This window comes from Lissotriton vulgaris, unplaced genomic scaffold, assembly GCF_964263255.1.
Source record: "Lissotriton vulgaris unplaced genomic scaffold, aLisVul1.2 SCAFFOLD_1580, whole genome shotgun sequence".
Classification (NCBI taxonomy): Eukaryota; Metazoa; Chordata; class Amphibia; order Caudata; family Salamandridae; genus Lissotriton; species Lissotriton vulgaris.
In genome coordinates, this window is record NW_028244481.1 from 554376 (window position 1) to 580390 (window position 26015).

Sequence of the window (26015 nt, forward strand, 5' to 3'; positions counted from 1 at the left end):
ATGGGTGGATGGATGAATAGACGGCTGGATGGAAGGGTAAAAGGATGAATTGGTGGATTGGTAAAAGGAGGGTGAATTTGTGGATAAATGAATGGGTAAAAGTATTGAGGAATGGTTGGAAGTGTGAGTAGAAGGATAAATGCAAGACTAACGATGAGAGGATAGATGGGAGGAATGGTGAAATGATGGATGTATGGGTGGAAACATGTCCAGTTATACCAAGAACTAGTCATTTTCATGCGTGTTTCATACGGGCTTCCTTCACCACTTCACTCTGGGATTCTGCAGCCTGAAGTTAATAGCGCATGAGCTCGGGGCAGGGCAAGAGCTTTTCAGGGGCAGGAGGTGAGATGATCCACTGATGCTGGGAGGAGGGACACAATGTCCTTGGGGATCGAAGAGCATTGTTGAGCCTGAGAGGACTCACTGCTTCACAGGAGAGAGGGAAGTTCTTGAATGAGAGGTGGAGTTGCTCAAAAAGGGAGGACCTATAAAGATAATGTTACCTTTCGAACGTAAACAACTTTAAATCTAGTACTTGTGGTCCAGAGTGTATAAGGAGAAAAGTAAACCTCAAATAGCAGAGTTCAAAGAACGTGACAGATTACATGGCCTAGTGCCTCTGATAGGAGATAAACTGAGCTCTCTGGTCAGATCGTTAGCCTACAGTCCCCGTTAAGTCCTCATTGCTTTGCATTCTGTTGTAGACCAGTGTTTATCTTAAGAAAGTACAAATACATGTTCCAGAAGGGACAGCTGGTTGGATAGCTCACTTGATGACAAGTTGAACCTCCAATTTCCCTCCATCTCATTGAATGAGACAGCTCAGTCAACAAAAGTTTCAGCACACACTAAATAATCAGAGCACTGTACCAACCCTTACTTGGAGGCAATAATGAAACCACTTATATTACCATCAAATCAGAGGACATTTGTATTTACAAAGTATTACTCATACACCCAAACCAAACTGAATTCCTTCTTGACACTTGGATCGTAGGTATTTATTCCAAACTCACTGGTGCTCGATGATGCTAACAGATGCATTCTGAAGTGAATACATTGTCTAAAGTAGTTGGTAGGCTCCCATTTCTTTCATCTTATCTTTCTAAAGAGTAGGTCACTGCCTCCAGACTCATCTTTCGACCCAGAAACATCCTGAACAAACAAGCAAACTATCTCCATAGACGTCAATGTCATCTGCCTCCTAGCAACCCTGCACACACTCCTAGCAATGGCTCACAGTCACCCACTGACTTCAGTGTCATTAGCTCCCAACAGCGACTGGCTTCACTTACATCACACCTCCAACATGGCTTCACCCCCATTGGCTTCAGTGGCATTCCCCTCTAACAAGCCAACATGTTCCACAAAGCATTGGTTCCCCACTAGAACCTAAATGGGATCAAACTCCTTCGTCACCCTTTCAAATTTGAACGTGATTGACTTCAACAGCAATTCCCTCCACAAACCTGCATCACACTACCACCAATGGCTAAACGTCACTGATTTAAATAGGATGAAATGTATTACCCCTGATTACGTTACTGGCGAAACCCTCGAATCATATGTATCACTCTCCTAGCACAGAGTATCCTCCAGCGGAGCCGCAACAGATCTTCCACAGTAGTTATTTAAATGGACTTCAATGGTGTTATATGCATCATAACACTCGCCTCCACTAGCTGCAATGGCATTAGCTTCTCAACAATGGTCTACCCCAGTTGAGGTCAATGGCTTTACGCTCCAACGGGCATGCATAGCCCTTATACCAACGGTTCACATCCTTGACTTCCAGTGCACCAGAGCACCACACTCCCAACAGTGGTTTCCCTTCCCCTAGTTCAAAGCTGTTATGAACCTCCCATCAGGGGTGTACTGCTAGAACCATAACGAGATGAAAAAACTACTTCCTTCACCATTTTAGCAAAGTTTCAGCTCCATTTTGACAGTACTATCAATAACAAAATATTATTTTAGGTTTGACCTTACTGGTGCACAACAATAATGTAAGAATGCTCATAATAGTGTTCAGCATCATTGTTGTCAAAATAACACGGGGGTTTTGTTGAAATGTACAACTTGCTTGGTAAGCAGCGTGCACTCGTGGCACTTCCGGGCACTGGAGATTCACATGGTCCACTAATATGAGTCGGTTCTTCACTTTAGCTGCAGACAGTAGCATGCTGGAAAGAGCTGGCAGCGATTCTCACTGTGTCTGGCCATTAAGGTTAGTGACTGTGTGAGCCATTAAAACTGTTTATTGAGTGAGGTCTTCAATGTTGCCGTGAGACGCCATAATGAAAATTTACTGCCTGGGCCCACTGATGCATATAATTCTAGTGCAACTGAGGCAACTGATGCATATGCTTTCTAAGAGAGGTTTGCCAAACACAGTCCAAGGAGGGTCTAATCCATGCTGAAATTTCAGAGACTTTAGAAATAGACTCTGGAACATGGGGCACGAGGTTCAAATCAAGGAGTCTGCTGAAAGTTCTGTGATTCTGAGCAAATCACTAAATCTCTGTGTGCCCAAAAAAGCGTAACCTAGTCAGGTTGTGTCGTGAAGTGCTCCAATGCACGTGGGTCAGCTTCACACTATAAAACAAAATGAAACTCACTGGAGCTAATTTACACAGTCAGAAGTCATCATGGTTCTAGACCTAGGACCACTGAGATAGTCCTAGGGCTAGAACCATCTAGGGTCATTGATACAGGTTTCTGATGCATGTCCCCATCAGCGGGCACCAGCGTGCTGTTGTATGGAACAATTGATGCTAATTGCTGTGTGGGATCATGAACACGTGAATCGTATTCTCCTTTGACGCCATTTGCCAGAAAACCTCAAAGATCTTGTGAAGTGAGGGACTGGAACAACTGAACATATGTCACAATTATACATTAGTTAATATGCTCAACCAACCTTCTCTGTGAAACCCAGGTATGATGAGTCATTACCAATATCCAGATTTTGGAGACAACCAAGGTCAAGTCCATTGCATCTGTAAATGCTGATTTGCAGTGGCTGCCTGGTGCAAAGGTCGGTGCAAAGATCACACACTGCCAGTTTGGTAATATTGGTACTATTTCCGATTGCCCAATAATTAGCCCCAATGCTCGAAACGCCAACATTTGGCAAGAGAAATGCTGTTTGTTTTCCTGACGCCGAATCATAGCAGTTTTTGACGCTGAACAAAATCCGAGACGGTAAGCAATGATCATTGTTAAAACAGATGGGATTTTAGAAGGGATTTCAAATGTATCAACAATACAAAAATGTCGCAATTTCCTGCTATGTTAAATAAAATGCAAATTCAAAATAAATTAGGGGCATATTATCAAGGGGGTTTATCTCCACTTTTTTGGCTTTAAAAGCCAAGAAAGCGGAGATAAAATTATCTCCCTATTACCTAGCTGTCGCTAACAACAGTTAGCGACAGCTAGTAGCAGATAGCGACCATCTTGGGCCCCACTTTGCATGTCAGTGATATTTATCACTAATGACATGCAAAGTGGGCGTGCCAAGATGTTAGCGACTGGAAACAGTCGCTAACATCGCTATCTCCTATTACCAACTTTTGGAGATATTCGCGCTAAGCGCGAATATCTCCAAAAGCTAACACCTGCCCTGAGCAGTTCTTAGCCATGTGATCCAATGGAAGGTGGATAACATGGCTAAGAGCATTAGCTCGGTAATACATGAATATCGCTGACTTTTCAGCGATATTCATGCATTGCGGCCGATTTTTATCGCATTTGCGATAAACCTTGGTAATACCAAGGTTTATTTGCGATAAAAATCGCCGCAGCTCAGCGGTAAATTTTTGTCTCTAACCAAGCAATAGCGATAATTATCGCTGTTGCTTGGTAATATGCCCCTTAGTTTTTAAAAAGCCTTAATTTTGGGGCAAATTAGTGTTAGCGATAGGCACATGCAGTTACCTTGTTTTGACCCAGTTGGGCAAAAAGCAGCTGCCATCCTAGGGTGTATCCCCATTAACTCAGGTCATTATTGTCTGTCCTCATTGTTTGCGATGTATTGTGTAACTTTTGTAATATATGCCCTGTCCACAACACTATCTGCAGGCTGCTTGTTCCAGAAGGCTGCTCCGTGATGCTCTAACCTCTGTCCCTTCTTCTAGGCGGCATGCAGGATTATAATTACGTGTGGGGACAGTGTTTTGAGATCACTATCGAGTTGTCCTGCTGCAAATATCCACTTCCATCGCAGCTGCCGGAATTCTGGACCCAAAACCGAGCGGCCTTACTGGAGTACATGAAGCAGGTCCATCTAGGTCAGTACTTTATACATTATGTAACTCTTTTCCTTTCTGTGTTAATTTTGCCGCGAAGGTGCAAGTAAATTATGGCAAGACAACCAGTGCGCTGTACATGACCACTGTGTTGATGTCAGTCGAAGGACTTTTCTTCACTATAGGTGATTTTTGTTATCAAAGATGAGCAAGTTGCTTCCATCGAGTTCTGTAGGATTGTAGAAAACAGGTTGTCAAATAGGCTGCACGTTAAATGTGGTTTGAAACGTCCAGTCCAAGGAGCATATTTACAAGCCCCTGTTGCCACCACAACATCACTTTTAAAGGCATTGTGGTGGCGATAGGGGCTTCGCCTTATTTACAAGGCACCCTTTCACGCTACACTTAGCGGAAAGGGTTGGGCAATGGGTGTTGCTACAGCCGTTCCACCGCAACACTCATTCATTTTACGCTGCTGCCTATATTTACAAGGGTGGCGTAAATATGGGGCTACACCAAAATTAGGACCACAGAAAAACTGGTCTTAACAGGGCGCAATGAGGAAAAATATAATGTCTCCTCATTTTTGCTGTTTCCACGTGTGCTACATTGTGCAGCACACATAGAAACTGCAAAAGGCCATTGATTGTTTATGTGCAAGAAGATGTCCCTTCCTCCAAATCAACAATCATTAAAAAAAAAAGAAGTTTTACAACTTCTATGGGTGCTGCATTAAGCAGCACACATAGAAGGTACAAAACGCCATTTAAAGATTGTTTATGTGCAGGAAGGTCCCCCTTCCTGCACATAAACAATCGCTCCCCTCAACACAGGCACCCCTGTACTATGGTGCAAGGATGCCCGCATTGCCGCTAGGCAGCTAAATTTAGCACCAGCATAGGTAAAAATGCAGGACTGCACCATATTCTTATAAATATGGTGCAGCCCTGTGTAACTAAAGAGAAGGAGCATGTTGTCAGCATTCTTGGCATAACGACACGCTTCACCACTTTCCTGGAAATATGCCACCAAGTCTCTCAACAGAAAATTATTTATGTGGGTGGAGAGGGCGGTGTTGACATCGTTAGGCGCACATGAGTCCAGTGAGGACTGTTAACTGGCTTTGTTGATTGGCCCAGCTGCTACTAAAGAAAGCTACACCAGACAACTAGAAACCTAACAAGCATCATCTACAGTGGCTCTCGTTCCCCCACCAGTACACTCGCCGGCACACAAACAAACAGAGCGACTTCGCCGCTGGCTAGATCACTGGTCCCTAGTAGACGCATGGAGAACACTACATCCTACAGATAGACTATTCTTCTTCCACTCAGTTCCCCACGACTTGCGAGTCCGACTGGACAGGTTCCTATGCTCCACAGACCTTCTACCCAAGCTACAGTACACAGATTACCTGGGACGAGTCATATCAGATCACGACGCCCAAGTGGTGGTCATCCGATGGAAGCCGCCCCATCCCCCAGTCCCAACGTGGAAACTACCCCAGGAGTGCCTTACAGATCAAGCGTTCCGTCAAACTCATGGGGACTACATCAGGGAACACTTCCTACGCAATGCTGGCACAGCCTCCTCTAGGGCAATAGAGTGGGACGCGTACAAAGTTAGATCTAGGGGTCATTGCATTCAACAGCTGGTGGGGGTACGGCGCACACTAGAACTGGCACTGGGCGGGGCAGAGAAAGCGCTAGCGGAACTCTTACGCGGCGCGGATCAGGGAACGGCCACGCTTACACAACTGTCAGCAGCGAAACTCGCGCATGCAGAGGCCATGAGAGACTTGCGCAAATGTAACTTTCGCACCTACACTGCTAGAGTACATAAGGAGGGCAACAGAACAGGCGCGCTTCTAGCCTGGCTGATCAAACAAGACACAATGTCCCGCCCCATAACTGAACTCGTGGATGCACACGGACAGATAAAGCACTCCCAACTCGACATCCTACACATATGTCGTGACCATTATGCTGCGGTATACCGCGCCCCGACACCGACGACGCACCACAACCTCACTCACTTTTTAGACCCATCACACTTGCCGGCGATATACCAGACGGACAGAAAGGAACTGGACGGTAAAATTACACCCTCCGACATCAAACATGCTGTAGGCTCGCTAGCAAGGAAAAAAGCACCAGGAATGGACGGGTTCCCCCAAGAGTACTACAAGACCATCCTGACCGAAATGGCGCCCCAATTAGTGCTTGTGTTCAAAGAGGCCCTGGCCGGGGGCTTACTGCCAGACTCGTTCCGTGAGTCGATAGTCGTGACTTTCCCGAAGCCGCACAGGGGCCCCACACTCCCGGCCTCTTATAGACCGATTACACTGCTGAATGCAGATTGTAAAATTCTAGGGAAGATACTAGCAGACCGCTATAGTCAAATTCTCCCAGCCTTGGTACATCCTGACCAGTGCGGCTTTGTGCCCAGGCACAACACCTCCCACAATCTACGAAGATTATTTCATATACAAGACACTGTCGCGGACCGGTTCCCGTGGGCGGCCTGCCTAATATTTGATTTAGAGAAGGCGTTCGATACTCTAGCCTGGTCTCACCTCTTTGCAGTCCTACAGGCAATACAGATAGGCCCCACACTGACGGCGTACACCCAGCTTCTCTACAGAGGACACACCTCCAGGGTGCGGATCGGGAAACTGGTTTCGGCCCCGTTTCCAGTGGAGTGGGGAACCAGAAAGAGGTGCCCCCTCTCCCCTCTCCTGTTCACACTAGCGGTGGAACCCCTGGGTATCCGATTACGGAGGGAGGGAGAGGACTGGGGCATTCCGATTGCGGACGGACTCCATTGCGTCTCCCTCTACGCGGACAACTTGCTTGTTTACATCCGGGATGCGACGGGTGATCTCACTTCAATCTGGCATACACTACAGGACTTTGGAGCCCTATCAGGCCTCAATGTTAAGTGGGAAAAATCGGCAATCTACCCACTTGGCCCTGATCTGGCACCCCATGACATGCAAGTAGGCACACACACCCTAAAATGGAGCGAAGCGGCCCCCAGGTACCTCGGAGTGCGCCTATACCAAACGCCTGAGGATCTATACGAAGAAAATCATCGAAAGGTGTTGGCAGGCCTTCGCTCTGCGATTGGTTTTTGGAAGACACTTCCACTGGCTCCTATAGGGCTGGTAGCCGTAGCTAAAATGATAATGGTGCCCAGACTACTGTACCACTTCACCAATCTAACGGTGATCCCACCCCGGTTCTTCTTTTGCGAATTGGACACGCTTCTCACAACACTGATTTGGGGGGATTGGCGACATAGAATAGCCCAGCGCAATCTACAGCTGCCCACAACTGAGGGAGGCCTGGGCGCCCCGTCATTTGAATCATATTTCCTGGCTGCGCAACTCCAATGGTTGTCTCATTGGACAGCCGAGAAACACTTGGGCGAGACGATTACTGATGGAGGGAGGCTGCTTCTACCTGCCATTAGAAGATTATTAATGCCAGGCTCCAAACCGATTGACACACATCCGATACAGGTCACTGTAGCTCTCAAGTGCATGCTGCGGATTCACCGACTGTCGAAGGGGCAGCCATTGTACTCCCCTCTGCTCCACTTGGTAGGTTTTCCTTGAAAAGAGGGATACTATACAGAAGGAGATCTGCGGGCGTGGACAGATAGTGGAGTGACGGAGATGGAAGCCTTGTACCACGAAGGGCAGCTGAAAACATATGACCAACTAATCGAGTGGTACGACCTCCCGCGGGGGCAATTCCTGATGCACAGGCAACTGATAGACAGTGGCCGGCTTACTGGGATCTGAGAAATGGGGAACCCCCTACACACCCAGTACTACACACGATACTACAGATGGGGACGGGCAGGCACTTAGTGACATGGCACTATAAAGCCATACGGGAGCTGACTAAAGTTCCCTTAGACAGACTATGCCAAACCTGGGAAGATGGCGTAGGCCGAGTCTTCCACGACAAGGAATGGACACAAGTGCTAGAGTGTCCAAAAAAAGTCTCCCGCAACTCCCGCTTTAAAAATATACAATATAACATTCTTCACCGCGCTTACCTTACACCCGAAAAGCTGCAGAAATTCTACCCAGACACAGAATTTAAATGCCCCCGTTGTCAGACGCCAAACGCGACCTTCAGACACATGTTCTGGGACTGTCTGTCCCTGCAACCGTACTGGACCAGAGTGCATCTCACCATACAGACTTTGGTCCACCTGCAACACGCTGACACATGGGAGGTATGCGCCCTGGGGGTCTATAAGAAAAAGAAATCGGAGAAACTACAGTGGCGGTTTGCAACCCTAATCTTCCTCTTAGCAAAAAGAAATATAGCCATGCATTGGAGGTGCCCTACGGGACCCCCGGAGGCGGCCTGGGTGGGGGCGGTAAATAAGTGGGGAGCAGCAGAAGAAGAGTCCCTGAGGGAGGAGGAGGTAAAAGGCACACGCAAACACCCTATATCTATGGAATGGGCGCATCTCCTCATACAATTTAAGCTGGAGACAGCCGTAGAGGACACCCCGGAGTTGACACAACCCACACCCAGCAACCCTGAGCAAGGCCCGACCCGCTACCCCTCGCCACCATGTGAGCAGAGAGGCAGGCATCGGATAAATGGCGGTTTCTGCTGCATCGAACGCCTACCGATAGTGTGGGTTCAGTAGTCCCCCACCCCTCTCCCCCCCCTCTGGGCCATGCACGTCGACCCACCCCGCTGCCGGGCGATCAGCCCGCACACTGAGCACATGGGCCACTCGCCCTCATCCACCGCACTTCTCCCCCTGCCCCCCCCCCCGCTGCCCCCCTTCATTCTCTTCACCGGTTATTGTTTGGGAGGTATCCCCCTCCATCGTTACTAGCCTAGTCTCAGTCGACAGTTCAAAGACCGACTCAGTTATGCAAACATAATCACTCGCACACTTACACAAGGGTACCTTGCTATCAGAAGGGTTAATAGTTTCACGCCGACCTAGCTACCACACACTGAGAGAGGTCAGGCATACGCAAGACTGACATGCAGCGATGAGACAGCTCGATAGCAAACTCGGGAGATGGATCCTAGTTCCCTTTGCTTATCACACCTGTTTCATTCCAGAGACTGGAGTCCTTATGCTGTTGACAAGCCATGATAACTAACAGAGAACACTGTTTACATATATACTGATACACTTTTGATTTGTTGTACTTCCCGCAAGGGATTTTGCTTGAAAATGAAAAACCCTAATAAAAAGATTTAAACAAAATAAATCTACAGTGGCTCTCGTTCTGATTGGTCAGACACAGAAACATTTGAAGGACATTATGTCCTAGGGAATGCGCGATGCCCGGCAACTAAGCTTGAAACTATTGAAAAATATCTTAAACAAGTTTCTTTTTGTGGCTTGTTACCTTGCTAAAACCTTTTTTATAGTGATAAGATTTGCAGGCACAGATATAGAGGGCATAACTTTGAAGAGAGCTTTGTGTGCCCTCAGTCAAAACTTCCCCAAGGATCTAGTCTTGGCTACAGGATTGTCAAGTCGTTCCTCCCCTTATCAAAGATTAACGGATGACGTACCAGATGAAGAACACAAAGTGGCAGTGAAGCCAGCATTGCAGTGCAGAATGTTAGGTGGAGAACACACACAGCCACCTTCTTTGTGTGCTTCTTGCCTCGAACTGCTCCATTATGCAGATGATTCTAGGAAGGCAAATGTACTCATCTAACACTAGTCCTAGAATATTTTGGCAAAGTCCAGCTCTCACCAAAATAATCTAGGAAGCTTATTTACTAACGTAACCCCAATACTGGAACATTTACGGAGAGTAACACTTTATTCAAATATTCCAGGGGACTTATTTACCGCTGTAACTCCTGTCTCGGAATAACTTGGGGAAAGTTGAAAATTCCCCAAGTGTTTTATGAAAGGGTTGAAAAGTAGTACATTTGCACTGTGGAAAGCGCTGCTCTGAGGCCACCACTCAAGGCAAAAACTGTGACTACCTACATAGGCAGAGATACAAGATATACAAGAAACTATTCAGAACCGTAAAACTGCACGGTATGTATCCCTAGGATAGTGACAGTAGTGCTGTAATGCGCCGGCCACAAAATAAGTTAGATACTCCTGCACCTTTGTCCTCAGTTATCTCCCAGAGAATATAGGATTGTGCTTCAATCAGTTGCGATACTCTGGATGAAATTTACAAGTTACTTACCTTTGGTAATGCTCTTTCTGGTAGTGACTGTTAGACCTGGTATCCTTGGTGCGATTACCCCTGAATTCTTGTGTTCTGACCTTCTGTTTTGCTGACTTCCAGTGGCAGATGATGACTTTTAAAAGCAGTGGGCGTAAATGTGGCTGTCAATGGAGTGAACTGTCTCTCATCAATTAAGCAAAATAAATAAAAATGCTGTCACTACAAGCCAAGAAAGAAACATTCTCCTCTCTTTCTTGACTTCTAGTGACAGCATTTTCGTTTATTTTGCTTAATTGATGAGAGACAATTCACTCCATTGACAGCCACATTTACGCCCCACTGCTTTCAAAAGTCATCATTGTAGGAAGGTGGAATCTGACTATATGGTTACCCCCACTTTTTTCCTGGTGTTTTGCTGGTTTTCGACTTAGTTGGCCTGGGACCCAGCTATTCAGGGCCCCAGTCTATCTGCTTTCTCTATTAAACGGACTCCATGTGCTTTAGGTATATACCAGATTGGTTACTGGGTCACCCTTGTGAGCCCCTGTATAGTGTACCATAGGTACCCAGGGCATAGGTGCACCTTAGACCTACCAGGGGCTGCAGCATGTATTGTGCCACCCCTGGTTTGCCTTCCAAACTGACACCACAGGTCTGCTCACACAGCCTGGGTAAGGTGGTGTAAGCACCCCTTACTTAGATATAGTATACCTATATCTATATATACATATAGACACATATACACCTATAAATCACTCCTATGGCAGGCCTTAACAATCCTGGAGGCAGACTGCTTGGTTTTATGTGAGAGGGTGCCCTAGCATGAGCTGAGCCCCTCTGCAACTTTTGGAACCATCTCCTTATAGCTGTTCTATGATATAGCCATACAATATACTCTTAAGTGCATTATAATCCTCGTGGTTAATGCTAACTTTGGTTTGGCTTTATCAAAACATGTTGTGTAAGGTGTCAAACACTTTGGAATACTACCCCCCCCCCCCGCCAGTCCTGGCAGCGGGGGTAACAGTTCACCCTTCTCGAGGGAAAAGACATGTAGTTACTGCTTTACCCAGTTAAAGTTAAACAGAGCCTCAGCATCACAAAATGGATGCTGCTGCCACAGACACGAGTCTGACCTCCTGCTGCTGGACGAAACTCTGGCAGGGGAGGCCTGGACAATAGGTTTCCTGTCCAGGGAGGTGCCAGCGCCTCCCCAGACAGGGTTTTGTGTATTGGGGCAGGGAGGGCTGCATCAGCAGATGCTTTACCAGACACTGCCTGGGGCACACAAGGTGCTCCATGCATAGCCAGGTTCAAACCAGTTGCTGGGGCACTCAGCCCCAGCTCTGGCTCGAAACTGGACAAAGGGAAAGGGGTGTAACCACCCCCTTCTCAGATCAACCCATAGGAGGGACCTAGCCAGGTAGTCCAGCCCCCATCCTTAGTATAAGTGTAGGAGCTGTGTCCCTAGGACTTTAGATTACCCTGGACGAATCTTTGAAAGACATATCCTGGACCTTCGACGTTCCATTCTGACTGGAAGACGGAAGATATCTCCCTTGTGGTCAAGGAGTGACCACCCTGTTCAAACAGGCACCAACAGCAACTTTGCCAGTCTGCATTTTCGAGGCTCCCGCCGGATCCCGTAGAATCTGCAACACAGGACCTAGACTTCCAGACATCTCTGATCTGACCCACATCCACAGCAAAGCTGAGACACGTGGCGGACACGAGAGACCTGGGACCGGAACTCCTGGACATTCTGCATTTTGCAAGCTGCACTCCTTCAACAAGCTATCTCGAAGTTGTGCTTTGGGTTGCTTCAAGCCCCAGCCCTGAGTACCATTTGCACTGAAGCCCAGGCCCCCACACTCCGCGAATTTTACGTGGGCCCCGCTTTTGCATTTGAGCGTGACACGTCTTCCCGGTTTGTAGTCCGTTGGCTAGTGAGCCCCCTGAAGACTCCATTTTGAAACTAACTCGCTTTCCTGGTTGCTCAGGCTTGCTCCAGCTTCCCTGCAAAGGAGAAGCACCACAGACCTTACTGGTCTGCAACAGAGCCAATCTTGACATCCTGCGTGGGTTGCGGTTGCCAAGGCTTGTTGGGTCCAATCCGGATACCGACACCGCAGTCAACTAGATCCATTGTGGGACAGCTCGAATCCAGCACCTGGTCATCGTTGATGCCTCCTGGCTGAAGAGACAAGTTTGACTACTTCACCTGAAATCACCCGACATCCCCTGGTTCCTTCCTGGTTCCTTCCTGGTCACTGGCTAGTGACCCAGACTCTGTCCCTTCTGCTTTCGGGTTCTTCAGATCTTCGATCCACCCTTGGATCCACCGGACACTTTTCCTCTGGTCACTTGCAGCACTTCTTTGCAGCTCTCCATAGGAAACGACGACGAAACCCGACACGAAAATACACCTATGAACCCGGCTTCCCTGGGTGAGGTAACACGAGTACTTCGAATTGCTCCTGTGGATCTTGACTCTCGAAGTGTCCTAGTGTAAAAGGGTTTCATCCTAGTCCATCCGGAAGTGTCCTTAAATTGTATATTTGTAATTTTTTGCGATCTCCATAGAAAGTCAATGGTAACCCGCACCTGTGTTTAGACACTGCACACGTCTCCCGTGGGCCTCCTACTTCCTAACCTTTGGTTGATTAGAGTAGCCCCAGCGATTCCACAGGCCCCAGGCCTGCTTTCTAATTCTCTTGTGGTTCTTATACCACTTACTTAGTATATGGTCTGTGAGGCCCCTAGGTCATAACGTATACTGTGCAACTTATCGTATATTAATTGTGTGACTTGTATTGTATTTTTACCTTTGACCTCATAAAGAGTGCAGAGGGGTTGTGTTTAGATTAAATACATATATATTTGATATATACCTTGTGTGGTGTCCTTTCATTTGGTACTCAAAGGATTATAATTGGTAAAACATCTTGCTTAACTCGCCTACTGAAGTCTTAGCCTGATGACTGCTGGTTCATGCTACCACTAGGATAGCTTTCTATAAGGTTGACTTTACAACCACCATCAATAAGGGTCGATTAGACTGGTGCAAGGCGCCCACTAGAACTAGTGGACATCATATGCCAGGCTAACTTCTCACAATCATCTGCCACTGAAAGTGAGCAAAACAGAAGGTCAGAACGCAAGAATCCAGGGGAAATCGCACCAAGGATTGCAGCTGAAAAGGATTAAGTAGGAGGCAGAATGGTTCCCAAGAAAACAAACAATGGTGACTGGCAACATTGGAAGCAAACACTCGAAACTTACATTCTGCAATCAGTCCCAACGTGATAAATCGATAATTGTGCCCGCCCTTGCGCACACAGGGGTCAACAGGCGGCTCTCTCTGAAGCAGTGCTCCCATTTTCACTCCCTCACTGCTAGTACAGTGTCGTCAGCTGTGCAGTGTAAAGGGAGTTAGCACGCTGCCAGAAAGCGAGAGAGAGACTGCCGAAGACAAAAGGCCAATCACTGTGTGGTTTCAAAACAAAGCCACATGGTGATTGGTCAAGTTGTGCAATTCTTCTGCTCCACGTTGCCGCTTGAGGCTGGGTCATACGAGTATAGGCTAAACCTTTAAAACCAATCCTGATGCTGCTTTCAGGCTGTTTATAACAGTAAACACCATTAAAGCAGCACTAAGATTGGTTTGGGCAGGCAAATCCTACGCTCCCTCGGAGACTGGAGAGCTGCATCTGTGTTCTCCCCGTCTCCTAATACAGCGTGGATTTACGAGGCTTTAAGTGCGCATGTCGGGCTGGACATACCAGAACAAATGCCCAACCATACATGCGCCCTTCAGATGCATTGACCATGTTCAACGCCGTCTCTCTTTTATCAGCATTGGCCCCACCCTGAAATACACCACCTGACCCGGCACAACAGAAAGAGTCAGGGCATTAGAAACAGAAAAAACAGCTGAGTTTATTTATTACAAATATATGGTGCGTGACTCACAGCAGGGGGCCGGGCAACACCCTTTTGCCCTAATGGAGAAACCGCCCCTGCTGACTTCATTTTTTCTGGCTTTAGGATTCTGGGCACTTTACCACTGCTAAGCAGTGCTAAAGTGCATATGCTCTGTAATCAAAACATGGTAGCATTGGCTTATCCACAATTGCCATATTTAGTTTACATATAAGTCCCTTGTAAAGTGCACTATATGTGCCCAGGGCCTGTAAATTTAATGCTACTAGTGGGCCTGCAGCACTAATTGTGCCACCCTCTCCAGTAGCCCTTTAAACATAGCAGGGGCCTCCCACTGCAGAGTATGTGTTTTCAGCTAAGCTAAAAGAAAGAAGAAGAAGACACTGACAATATCACACAGACCTAACTGTGGGATAATCCCTTTCAGGACAAAATCCCTCACTCACCAAAGGTGGCATGCTTCATCATTTGTGATTCTCCTCTCAGAGGAAAACCTAGTTCCTCTGATGGCTACAACCCCCTTTCTAAGAAGGAGGAGCACAGGGATGTTTTGATGTCTACTCTACATGGATATTCTAAATCCACCAAATGAGACACATAGTGTAGGTGAGGGCGCAGCGCAAAACATGATTCAATGTGATTGGAGTGATGATAAAACTAGCTAGAGAATACATGTTTTTTTGTATGCTCTCGCTGCCAGAATTAAAAACAGTGCACCTGCGGTATGGATTTAAACCGTATGTGTGGGATGGAATGTAGTGGCATTTTCTTACTTTAATCATTTTGTGTCTCTGAATACATATCTGGGTTGGGTGACAGCTGGACTTTTCTACATTCCCTCTAGTCCGTCACACACAAAGGGAGCTTTGCATCCTGATGGCCCATCACCAGGCTGATGGGCCTATTTGAGGTAGATTGGGGGGTAGAAGCTGACACTTGCACCTGATTAGGGCTCTGTCTGTCCACACATAAAGAGCTGCTTACCCCCTGTAGTCAGTCTGGAGCCAGGGTAGGAAAGGCAGGGACCTTGTGATCTTCAACAGCTTCTTTGAAGTCTCCCCCACTTCAAAGGCACAACTGGGTATACGTACTGGACCCCTGACACCACCAAATAAGAACTTTGCTGGAACCATGGACATTCTGCCAGGAAGAAGAGCTGCTAACTGCTTTGCTGTGTTCGCCTGCTACCTGCTGATTCCTGTGCTGCAGGATGGACTGCCATCTTGCTACCTTCTTTCCTGTGTTGGCCTGGTACCTGCTGCTTCTTGCCTGGGAGTGAGAAGGACTGGACCTTCTCTCTACATTCTTGAACCCACGTTTCTCCAAGTGCTTGCTGGCTTGCCCTCTATATTTGAAGTCTCTGGGCCATTAATGACTTCCTTCAACTCTGCTTGACCCGCTGGTCTCTACCAGCTGTGAATCCTGCCCTGCCAAGGGGTGCCAATCCAGACCTGGGCCTTCAAAGTGGGTTCTGTTGCTGTTTTCCTGCAAAAAGCAGCACAGTGATGACTTTGTGCTGATCAGGACCGAGTCAGTGCCCTCCGCATACCTCGATGACGCAGTCCCGACTGCGAATTTCGACACTGACGCAGCTCAGATCAGAAGACATCCCTGCCAGGCTTAATGACAACGCATCGCTGCTTTGAGGACATCCCTGTGGTGCTCGACGACCATGCATCGCCTGCAAGGTAAAGGGGTTCAACAACGACCCAGGCCTGACTGAGAGGCTCCACTTTGAAGTCAGAAGGTTGGGACGTAGTCAGTTGCAATTTTTATTAGATTTTTTTTACATGTTGTTGAGCATATACAATGGTTAATGAAATAACATATGCGTATATCAATGTTATTTGTAGTGATCCCTGACGAAGGGCCCCAGTAGCCCGAACTGCATTGGGTTTTTTATTAAACACTGCTTCTGGATGAACATATGCGTCTGTATGTATTTTTGAAGAGAGGCCTGGATGGGTCCATCAAGAATATGAGAAACCTTTGAAAAATGGCATCATTCTGTGCGTGTGGAATAAAGTGGATTTAAATTTGAAGTGTGAACAAGTCAAGGATTATAAAGTATAAAACTGGTTAAAGAAGTTTTGAAATATGAAAGAAAGGAGGAGTAAGAAGCAGTGCCTTTGGGTTGAGGTGAAATGCAGTCCCAAAATGATGCAACTTAACTTTTCAAGCGCCAACGGGACAAGGCGCTTTCCCAAGGAGCACACGATATTGAAGAAATATGGACAAACATTGGATGAAATTGAAAATTAAAAAAGAAATGCATTCCCAATTCTAAATGCTGAATAGGAACTCCCGATGCCAAAGCAGTGGTAGCAGTTTTGGCCCTTGTAGAATGATGTTGTATGCCTTCCGGAGGCTGCTTTGTGGCCAATGCATAGTAGATCTTGATACAGAGCACGATCCAACGGGACATGGTTCATTTTAAACAGCGGATCGTCCACCCCATGTTTTTTGGTAAAATCCATAATAAAGCTCAATGCTCCTCTCGGGTCCAAGCAATATAGTCTTTCCTCCTCCTTAGAGGGGGTGAGGCAGAGCAAGGGACACTGGTAAGTTGATGTTTTGACCAATGTGGAACACAGCATCACAACTTGCGACAAGAAGGCTGCTTTCTTCCACAGAGCCAGTTTTTCTGGGAAGAAGGTGGTGTACAGCAGGTTAACGCAGAGCACCTGAAACTCGCTCATGCTGCGCTGATGTTATGGCCACAAGGAACACTGTCTTGAGGGTTAGAAGCCACAAAGGACAGCTGTGAAGCGGTTCAAATGGAGTGCACATCAAGTATGAGAAGACCAAATGAATATACCACTGTGGCATGACAAAGAGAGAGGGAGGACACACATGTTGTAGGCCTTTCAAAAAACCATGTGTAAATTAAATAATAAATGTTGTTCCGGCAATCATAAAAAGGCCGAAAGAGCTGACAAGTACCCTTTAACTGTGCCCAGAGAAAAACCTTACCAGGCAAGGGATAAAATAAACAACAAAATGTCAGATAACTGAGCCTTGAGGAATTTGGTCTGTCATACACCATACTAAGCCGCAAATTTGTTCCAACGACAGACATATGCAGTTTTTGTTGAGGGATGCCTGACTGCCAAGATTATATCAACCATCTCTGGGGGGGGAAGTCAAATGCTTTCAGCTGCTGCTGCTGCAGCTCCAAAAATGAAGGGGCAGGTTGCAAAGGCCTGGGTTCAGAACCCTGTCCCACTGTTTCAACAGCAACTATGCTTGGATGGGGTAGCCTGATCTGAGGACAGATCTCATGCCCAGGAGTTCTGGATACCATACTCTCCATGCCCAATTCAGTGCCACTGGGATGACTTGGGCTGGGTTGGTCCTGATCTTCTTCAGAACTCAGTGCAAGAGAGGTATTGTCAGGAAGGCATAAAAGAGTCTAGAGTTCCACTCTAGGTGGAAAACCTCTCCTAGTGAGAGATGCCTTGAAAAATCCAACCTGCAAAACTGCTGACACTGCAAGTTAGCTGTGTGGAGAAAAGATCGAGCCAAGCTTCTCATCATTTGCGAATGAAACCTTGTGTCATCTCCAGGTGCAACGGCTACTAGTGATCCGCTTGTCCACCCTGGCATTCAAAGATCCTGCCAGGTGGTTTACCAACAGGAACATTTCTTGATGGTCCACCCATTTTCAGAGGATTAGTGCCTCCTGACACAGGGTTCAGGACTCCACCCTGCCATGTTTTGTGCAATACCACAGTGTGGTAGTGTTGTCCATAAGCACCTGTACCACTCTTTGATGGAAGGAAGGAATGGAGGCTTTCAATGCCAAGGGGATTGCCCTCAGCTCCACAAGCTGATAAGGAACCAGGACTCCTCCAGAGACCTCTGATCTTCACCTATCCCAGGTGCCCACTCCAACCCATTAGGGTTGCATCGTTCACCACTGTCAGCTCTGAGGGAGTAGTGAAAGGGTTCCGAAATCTGCGTGTGGTTGCAGAGGTCCCCTTGATGTTAGGCCCACTGAGACTTCAGATTCCCACTGCGGAGCCCTCATTAAGCCACTTGGAGTGCTTGGCCAGCTGGATGCAGGAGGCCGTCGATCCCAGCAGCCTCAGAGTTGACATCACTGAAATCTAAGACAGAGGCAGAAATATCGGAAACATGGCCTAAACGTCTTGGACTCTCTTTTCCAGGGGAAAGATATGAAATTGAACTGTTTCCAGTATGAAGAGGAGTGTCAGGAAGATGACAGGAGATTACAGGAAGCCTATGCACATGCTAAAACTCCAATGTTCAATAAGACATTTGTACAAATTCTTCACATAATCAGTATCATACAAATCAAAACAGTGTGGTCGTGATTATCTTGTCTCCTTTAATCAGAACAATTTCCCAGCCAACACATGTTTTGTCTGGGGAAGTACCCCGTGACTTCTTCAGGGCTTATGGCAATACTTGAACATTTGAAGGGCTTCTCTCCGCCGGTTGTAATTCCGTCCCGGCTGGTAAGTAGATAAAATTGACGTTCTCTAACAAAATCCTGGCAATGGACGCACGTCCTTAAGTGAATGTGTTTACCTGTATGTGGGGTCCAAGTAGTAGATAAGGAATTCTCGTAGCACTCCGAGTATGAGTACTTAAACAGCGAGTACGCTGGCCATACTGAACGCCGCTCCGAGGTTTCAGAATAAACCCGGTCTATTTTGGAGGGCTTAGGGCATTCTCCCTCACCTATTTTCACCACTTCACTTTCATCTGACATATTTTACGCACACTTCATTGGCGCCATCTCCTGCCATACAAAAAAAACCCTCTTTTGCGTTTGCTTCATAAGATGACAGGACGTTCATTGTAGTCTGGAGTTAGTTGGCAACTGCCCGAGGCGAGCCCACCTTCAATGGCAAGTCATCGGGGTTAAGGAAGACTGGGAACCCTGACCTCTGGAGGTGTGCTGCAAATGCCCCTATCGCTTTTGTGAACAACAGAGAGGCACTGTTGAGACCAAAGGGGAGCAAACTGAACTGGAATTAATCTGCCCCATCAAAACCGCAAGTAGCGACAATGGGCCTGCAGGACCGGTATATGGAAATAAGTGTCCTGCAGATCCAGCACCACCATACAGTCTCCACGATTTAGGGGAGACAAGACATGGGCCAGTGTGAACGGCACAGGTCAAAAGATAGCCCCTTTGGCCCAAAGGGCATGTCCTTCATGCTATAAGATGTACATATGGTCCTCCATCAGCCATTTTGGGACCAGTGGAAGGTGTGGCAGAGAAGTCAGGAAAGGGAGTGTGTACAACCTCTGAACAATTTACAGGACCAATCTGTCTGATGTAACGGCTTGCCATGTATTAAACCCACTGGATTCTGCCGCCAGCTAGGTGGCTGTGTTTTACAAAGGGCATGCTAAAGGAGTTTGGCCAGTGGGGCCACTGAAGGGGGTCGGAGAGGAAATATAGCAGACTGGCAGGCAAGTTGTCCCTGATCACAGGACTGATCCATACCACAACTTCAGGTACGGAAAGGCTCGGAACCTGCTGAGGTTGGAGTAGGTGGTCCACTTTGTATACCCCTGCCAAAATTGAGGTAAGGTCTACCTGGTGCATGCAGTTGATGTGCTGGAGCACGCTGTGGCCCTGCTATTTTTATAGCACTACAGAGCTGAATCCCCTATGTCCCAAAAAAGTTTAATCCCATCAAAGGGCATGTCCATAAGGGATGACTGAACGTCGCTGGAGAAACCAGTGGATCTCCACCAGGCATGGCGTCAGACGACTACACTGGAAACAATGGCCTGGCCAACGGAGTCTGTGGTGTCCAGGCTGCAACAAATGTAGAATTATGTTGTGTCATGTTTATCTTGTATAGCCTGAGTTAGGGTGGGATGCTGTCATCAGGAACGCTGGACAGAATGTGAGCCACAGTGTCCCAAAGAGTGTGGGAATGACGACATAAGAGGCATTTGGCATTGACTGAGCACAAGCCAAAGTTCAGGGGAAAAAATACCATCTTCCCAATGGTCTCAATTCTTTTGGACTTTGTAAGAGTAGTGGGCAAGGCTTGTGGGTTCTTATTGCTGGTAGAAGCTTGCACTACCAAGCTGTTGGATGAAGGGAAATGTGTCAAGAAAGTTGGGCCGCAGGGCACCAGCCAATGGCGCAGCACAATCTGGCGATTCACTGGAGGGCCAGAGCAAGGTTCAGCCCCGGACCCTAGAAGAATGATGGTGACGACCTTGTTAGAAGGCAAAAAGGGATCAGATGTAGTCTGATCCAGCTGCAGAATTTCAGTTAAGACGTTCGTTTTTACCTCCATTAGTGGGGGTTGGAGGTTGAGAACCTCAGCCGCCCTCCGCATAACCATTGCAAAGGAGGATATTTCTTCAGTGTCAGGGCCGATAATGACATTTGGCCTGACTGGAGTTGAGGCCGCTTGCATCCTGGAGGTCCTTATAGAAATGTTCCCTTGGCAGGGTTGCCCAAGTTCATCCCCCCATCAGGGGCGGCTCTAGGTTCATGGTGGCCCTGGGCAGGGAGCGTAGGTAGGGGGCCCCGGAAGAGGGGGTCCGGGCGGGGTGGAGCGCGGTGGCCAGTGAAGAGGGGGGGGGAGGGGGTCAAGGTGTTTGGAAGTGGAACAGAGCCGGAGGCTGCCAAATTCGTGCCAGGGGCCCCACGCAAATATGTATCCATCCTCAGAGGAATATTATATTAAGGATATATATTGGCGTGGTGGCCCCTGGGGTTTGGTGGCCCTGTGCAGGTGCACAGCTTGCACATGCCTAAACCGCCCCTGCCCCCATCATAGTCATTATCAGAGTCCGTACCAAATAAAGAATGCAGAGTAAGGCGCCTTTCCTGTACAAATGGGATGTTAAAAGAGTCAGGTGGTTTAGGCAAAGACTGCGGGTCAATGGGCATCAAACGTAGTCTTTGTTTAGGCTGTCTCGGTGCTGGTTCGGAAATGGAGAACACAATGGGGGCCTCGTCCTCCCGAATTGATGGAGTTAGCATCAGCTTCGACACTCTGGGAACTGTAGTGGATCGTGGAGCAGGAGGCTGAGTCTGTCAGCTCCCGAAGAGGCTCCATGATGTTTCGGAAGCAAAATATCTAATACAATGCAGGCATTACATTGTAGTGCCTTTACAACGCAGTCAGTACCACGACTGCGACGTTACCACAGGTTCCTTTACAACGCAAGTAATTACAGCAAATTGCTTTATGAAATGCAGTGTTGGATTCCTTCTCTGGTGTATGAGAGTGGCGGAAAGGGGCAGAGTCTCACCTACATTTTTAATGTTTTTTTCGCGGACTTAGTCAAGGATTTGGAGTGCGATGACGATCGGTTTCTGGATCGACTTCTGGACTGGGAATGGGACCGACCCTTGGACTTGGACTAGTAACTGAGCGAGCGTATGATATTTGGCGCCATACAATTTCACGTTGTGGTATCGTATGGCTTTGGATTCATCGACACACAGTCACTGCAGGTATTAGAGTTGTAGCTCGACCTGAGGCACCACAGGTGAACCTGATGGGGATCTGTCACACGCATATACTTGGAAAGTGACATTTCCTACGCAAACTGGTATTTAAATCGAAATATTTGCAGCAAAAGGGTCTCTATAGAGACAGACAGACATTCCGGAACCATATCTGGAACAAAGGAACTGACATCAGCACACAGGTGTGGTGCCTATATTGCCTCCAGAAGTCATTTCTGGAGCGGGACAGCATCAGTGCAGAGCCGCGTGTCGTCACCTACCAGCTTGTAGAGGTACTGCTCAAAGGTTTTCCAATCCAGGCTAACACCTGGGGAATATTCAAAAGGTAAGGAATCTTCAGTCTTTTTCACTAGATTCAGAGTTGGGAAGTTAGGACTAGCAACTGATAGTAGCCACAAAAATATAGACCCTTGACCCTGTTCTGGGCCGGTCGCTCCACGCACTGCGCACACTCCCCGTGAGTGAGCCCAGGCTGCCCCCGCTTCTGCCGAGTTTCGCCACTGCCCTGCAGCTGAGTTCCTGGTCCTTTGCATTTTTTTGTATTCTTCCTCTGTATTTTTCTGCATTCTGCCTCTGTATTGTCTGTATTCTGCCTCTGTATTTTGTTATACTGTGTCCTGCCCCTGCCGCGTTTCCCGCCCTTCTCCCCGCTCCCCTGCAGCCCGCCCCTTTTGTTTCTGTCTCCCTTCCCATTCGCCGCCCCGCTCCCACCTCCCAGCTGCTCCTCCCTCACACTTGGCCATTTATGGCGGAGTGCACGCGGTGGTGAGCAGTGACCCTTGACCCTGTTCTGGGCCGGTCGCTCCACGCACCGCGCACACTCCCCGTGAGTGAGCCCAGGCTGCCCCCGCTTCTGCCGAGTTTCGCCGCTGCCCTGCAGCTGAGTTCCTGGTACTTTACATTTTTTTGTATTCTGCCTCTGTATTTTTCTGCATTCTGCCTCTGTATTGTCTGTATTCTGCCTCTGTATTTTGTTATAGTGTGTCCTGCCCCTGCAGCGTTTCCCGCCCTTCTCCCCGCTCCCCGCCGCTGCTCCCCTGCGGCCCGCCCCTTTTGTTTCTGTCTCCCTTCCCATTCGCCGCCCCGCTCCCGCCTCCCAGCTGCTCCTCCCTCCCTCTTGGCCATTTATGGCGGAGTGCACGCGTACGCGCAGCGGGCGTGCCGATTGCGCGCCAAAGGCGCGCCCCTCTGCGCCCGTCCGCGCCTGGACTGCGCCCAGCGCCAGGACCCGTGGCTCTCGTCGACGCCAGATCACACGACGGACCTACGACACCGCCACCCTCAACGCACTCAACGGCGGCCGAACCCCCGCATGCTACAGAGCCACCCCGAAACGCCCCCACTGACCCTTCACCTGCCAAGCCTGCAAATTCACCTGCCTCCGGACCTGCACCGCACCCGCCAAGCCGAGCACCAGCAGCAACCACCTCAAGTGCATCCTGCTCAACACCCGCTCCGTCCACAGACACGCCGTCGAACTCTGGAACCTGCTCGACACAACATCACCAGACGTCGCCTTCCTCACGGAAACCTGGATAAACGCCTCCTCAGCGCCCGACATCGCCATCGCCATCCCGGACGGATACAAGATCCGTCCGGGGAGGGACCGCATCAACCAGACTGGAGGAGGCATCGCCATCGTACACAAGAACACCATCCACATCACGACCAGTGCCGACGACACCTTCACTGCCGCCGAACACCTCCACTTCCAAATACACACCGACCCCAAGACCACACTCAGAGGCACCCTCATCTACAGACCCCCGGGACCACGTATAACAGGCGCGCAACACCCATTGAACTCACCGGGCTTCAGCCCCCCCCGTTGTGTGTGGCAGCCCGGGATGAGACAGATCCCGGGCACACACAGAGCCGCACCCGAACGTTTCACAGGTCGTTACAAGACCATTTGAATGTTAATTAGGCCTTGCAGTTGTTTCACCCCTTCTAAGAGCCCCTGCAGCCCCACGCTGCCTACTGATTAAAGGTTCAGCCTCCCCCCGAAATTTTTTCTTAGCCCCCCCCCGAAATTTGGCTCTAGTTGCGCCTCTGACGCACACAATTCAGCGAAGACATCACAGACTTCATCAGCCCGCAAGCCCTCCCCTCCGCTGACTACATCCTCCTAGGGGACCTCATCTTCCACCTAGAGAACAACAAGGACAGCAACACCACCACCCTGCTGGACAACCTCGCCAACCTCGGACTCAAGCAACTGGTGAACACCCCCACCCACTACGCCGGCTACACGCTTGACCAAGTCTTCTCCTCCAGCAAGTACATCGCCTTCAGCCACTCCACCGGACTTCATTGGACAGATCACAGCTGCGTCCACTTCAGCTTCAGAAGAACCACGACCCACCACCACCCGCAACAGGTTCCTCGCAGGAGCTGGAACAAGATGAGCGCCGACCAGCTCACCACCTCCCTCAGCCAGAACCCTCCCGCTAGCACAATGGACCCCAACAAAGCAGCCAGCAACCTCACACAGTGGATCACCAACTGCGCAGACGACCTCGCACCACTGAAGACCCTCCAACAGACACGGTAGCAAGAAAGCCTTTTGGTTCACCGACGAACTTAAGAACTCCAAGAGGAACTGCCGCATCCTCGAGAAAACCTGGTGCAACGACCAGACCACAGACAACATGACTGCCCTCAAGCACGCCACCCGCAAACACCACCAGCTGATCCGCACCACCAAGAAGGCAGCATTCAAAGAACGACTGGACAACAACGCCCACAACAGCAAAGAACTCTTCAGCATCGTCAAAGAGCTCTCCAACCCCAGCGCCGGAAACAACGACATCACTCCCTCGCAAGACCTCTGCGACTCACTCGCCTCGTTCTTCCACCGCAAGATCGCCGAAATACACAACAGCTTCGGGGCACCAACCACGCACCCAACCACTGAACCAATGCCCCCCACCACCACTCTTTGCGCCTGGTCCCCGGTCAGCACCGAAGACACCACCCGCACGATGAACCCCATCCTCTCCGGATCCCCAACCGACCCCTGCCCTCACCACGTCTTCAACAAAACCAACTCCATCATCGCACCCCAACTCCGGGACATCATCAACGCCTCCTTCAACACCGCCACCATTCCCGGGAAGCTGGAAGCACGCCGAGCTCAGCGCCCTCCTGAAGAAACCAACAGCGGACCCCACCGACCTCAAGAACTTCCGCCCATCTCGCTCCTCCCTTTTCCTGCCAAAGTCAATGAGAAGACCGTCAGCAGACAGCTTGCCGCCTTCCTCGAGACGAACGGATCACTCAAACACTCGCAGTCCGGTTTCCGAGCCAACACAGCACCGAGATCGCCCTCATCGCAGCCACTGACGACATCAGATCCCTGCTCGACAACGGGGAGACAGTGGCCCTCATCCTCCTGGACCTCTCCGCAGCGTTCGACACTGTCTGCCACCGCACCCTAGTGCAGCGCCTCAGCAACATCAGAATCCAAGAGAAGGCACTGGAGTGAATCATCTCCTTCCTCACCGGAAGAAGCCAGAGAGTCCGCCTCCCCCCGTTCACATCCGAGGCCACCGAAGTCATCTGCAGCGTACCACAGGGATCATCGCTCAGCCCCACCCTCTTCAACATCTACATGAGCCCCCTCGCAGCCATCGCACGCCAACACAACTCAACATCATCTCCTACGCCGACGACACCCAGCTGATCTTCTCCCTCACCAACGACCTCGCCGCCGCCAGAACCAGCCTACACGAAGGGATGAAAGACGTCGCCGAGTGGATGAAGAACAGCCGCCTGAAACTGAACTTAGACAAGACGGAGGTCCTCATCCTGGGGTCATCGCCCTCCGCCTGGGACGACTCCTGGTGGCCCCCTGCCCTGGGCACCACTCCCAAGCCAACGGACCACGCACGCAACCTGGGCTTCATCTGGACTCCTCCCTCTCGATGACCAGACAAGTCAACGCTGTCTCATCATCGTGCTTCAACACCCTGCGCATGCTCCGAAAGATCTTCCGATGGATCCCCACCGAAACCAGGAAGATGGTCACCCAGGCACTCGTCACCAGCCGACTGGACTACGGTAACACCCTCTACGCCGGAACCACAGCCAAACTTCAGAAAAGACTCCAACGCATCCAGAACGCCTCCGCACGACTCGTCCTGGA

The 26015-nt window shown here is 49.2% G+C and overlaps 1 protein-coding gene across 1 annotated transcript in view; it reads left to right on the forward strand.

Moving 5' to 3' along the window:
• Nucleotides 1-4295, forward strand: part of CPM (carboxypeptidase M) — a gene marked incomplete at its 3' end in the record, with an annotated part of 365870 nt that extends 361575 nt beyond the window's left edge. Inside the window, exon 7 of the mRNA XM_086948840.1 lies at nucleotides 4143-4295. Within this exon, the coding sequence (XP_086804966.1) occupies nucleotides 4143-4295 (153 nt within the window). The remainder of the gene's footprint in view (nucleotides 1-4142) is intronic.
• Nucleotides 4296-26015: the final 21720 nt, after the last annotated feature.